General features: G+C 44.9%; 1 protein-coding gene across 1 annotated transcript in view; it reads right to left on the minus strand.

The window, feature by feature from the left end:
- LOC310800763 (cytochrome c oxidase assembly protein COX18, mitochondrial-like) overlaps positions 1-2,500 on the minus strand; it is a gene marked incomplete at both ends in the record, with an annotated part of 17,522 nt that overhangs the window by 7,116 nt on the left and 7,906 nt on the right. Inside the window, one exon of the mRNA XM_083664692.1 lies at positions 1,580-1,740. Within this exon, the coding sequence (XP_083520818.1) occupies positions 1,580-1,740 (161 nt within the window). The remainder of the gene's footprint in view (positions 1-1,579; positions 1,741-2,500) is intronic.

A 2,500-nucleotide genomic window follows, 5' to 3' on the forward strand; every position in this document is an offset into this window, starting at 1 on the left:
TCTTTGCTGTTTTTCCGTGGCTTTCTCTGGTCTGGAGAGCGCTGTCGCCACCTAATGGGTCCGTAAAATAGCTTATACACCTTCAAAATTGCCCATATTTTTACAGGAGATGCATCAGGCTTTGATCCACGTCCCACCGTCAAAAAACGCAATTGACGACATTAGTCGTCATTGGCACTCTACGTTACTATTTGAATTGACGACTATAGTCGTCATTGGCACTCAATGAGTTAATAGCCATTTCCTTTTCAGCCCTCACTTTGAAGGGTGAGTCTGGAAAACCTCTGTCTGAAGGGCCAGATAGCCCCTCCCCCTTCACCCTAGCTCTGATGCTAAAAAGAGTCGGGACACCCTACTAGGGGTGTCAAAAATAATCGATTATAAGATGCATCGCGATGCGGACGTGCACGATTCTGCATCGATTCACAAGTGTCAAAAATCGATTATTATTATTATTATTATTATTATTATTTATTTATTTTATAATCAAATAAAATATAATGGAAGTACATGCAGTTGTTTATTTTAATTATGGATCATAATACAATGCAATTCCAAATGCACTTTTATTTTAAAGGTCCCAATTCGTGCAGCTGTAACCTCTTAAAAACGTGTGTCTCTGGTCCATAAAACGTGATTCTGGATTAATTTGTCGAAAATATAGCAACCCCGTTTGTTGTGACGGAGTTCTCACTTCCTCATCTCGTCGCTTCCCAAGAATGGTCTGTTTCTATAATATATTCAGAACTAACAGTTCCCATTGGCCGCTGAGGGAGAGCCAGCCCCAGGCTCCCAGTGGCCAATCAGATTAGCGTCTGTGGACCAGCACGCTAGGTTGCGAGTTATTGTTAACTTAACGGTTACTACGCTAAAGAGGACATCTCAAAATGCCTAGACTTACCGAATGCACCTCTGCAGTTGCTGGATCACGTACAGTTGGCGTCGCTCCAGCTAGAAGTGTTAATTTTGTGGCTATAGACAAAATGGTGCAGGTAGCTTGTGTGAGAGAGACCCGCACAGTATGCGTGAGGAAGCTCGTGACGTCCCAATTCCCCTCTGGGCAAACGAAGCGTTTGGGGGTGTGGCTTGGAGGAGACTGCAGGGGGAAGCTGGATAGGGACAAATCCAACTGTGGCAGTTCTGAGCTTGTGACCACTCATTACAGGGAGGGCTGACAGCAGTATATATGCATTTACAAGTAAAAACAGCTTTTGCACGGAATGGGACCTTTAAAAGTAGCCACACAGTGAGAAAAAAGAAAGTGAGAAACAATAAATCATGTATTGCGGAAAAAAGTGATGCATCCAGATGCATCGATAATCGTAATCGAATCGAATCGTAGCCCTCTGAATCGTAATCGAATCGAATCGTGAGACCAGTGAAGATTCACAGCCCTACACCTTCACTTGAATGTGCAAAACAGAGGCTTAAGGGCTAAGTGGGAGGGCCACACTCCTGGGCACGTCTATCGTTTTCCAACCACACCCACTTCCGTATGACGGTTTCATCTAAACTGGGTTGGGGAAACGATGGGACCCGGCCAGTCCTGGTCCCAGTGTGTGCAGCAGCAGCAGCTCACCAGTGTGCCTGGGGTCCAGACTGAGGTTGCGCAGGGCCAGAGAGAGGCTGATCCACATGGGCAGCTGCACCCAGACCAGCAGACTGGCTTTGAACGGATGGCAGTTGTCTCGGACGTAGAGCTCGGAGACAATGCGCCGCAGGTTCTTCTTGAACTGGAACCTGTGGAACATATTACATCACATTATATATACATCACATTATATATATACATCACATTATATATATAAATCACATTATATATACATCACATTATATATATACATCACATTATATATACATCACATTATATATATACATCACATTATACACTTTGAGGGATATGCAAGGTCAATGGTGGAACGAGCTGCCACCTTCGGTCAGGACGGCTGAATCACTGCCGATCTTTCGGAAAAGACTAAAGACACACCTTTTCAGGCTCCATCTGGGCCCTTCTTGAACTAACTTCTTTCTCTCTCTTAACTCATTGAGTGCCAATGACGACTAAAGTCGTCAATTGAAAAAGTAACGTTCAGTGCCAATGACGACTAAAGTCGTCAATTGCGTTTTTTGACGGTGGGACGTGGATCAAAGCCAGATCCATCTCCTGTAAAATTTTGGGGCATGTTGAATGTGTATAACCTATTTTACCGACCCATTAGGTGGCGACAGTGCTCTCCAGATTAGAGAAAGGCGAGGAAAAAAGAGAGAAGAAGTCATGGGAAACGGAAATCGCATCGATATGCATGAAGCATAACGTTAGCTGTGCCTGTGAACAGCAGTCAATCTGCTGCCACAATTGAGCCCCTCCGTCTCCGCTGCAATAGCCCCTCCATATGATTTAGTTGCCGACACCAGCATCTTTCTGAAAAGTTACATTATTCTCAGCTGGGAGCCGGCGACACGCTGTGAAAAAGCGGGGGGATGCAGCGCACTTTTCAGT

The sequence above is a fragment of the Poromitra crassiceps genome (assembly GCF_964638095.1).
Source record: "Poromitra crassiceps genome assembly, contig: HAP1_SCAFFOLD_60, whole genome shotgun sequence".
Taxonomy (NCBI): Eukaryota; Metazoa; Chordata; class Actinopteri; order Beryciformes; family Melamphaidae; genus Poromitra; species Poromitra crassiceps.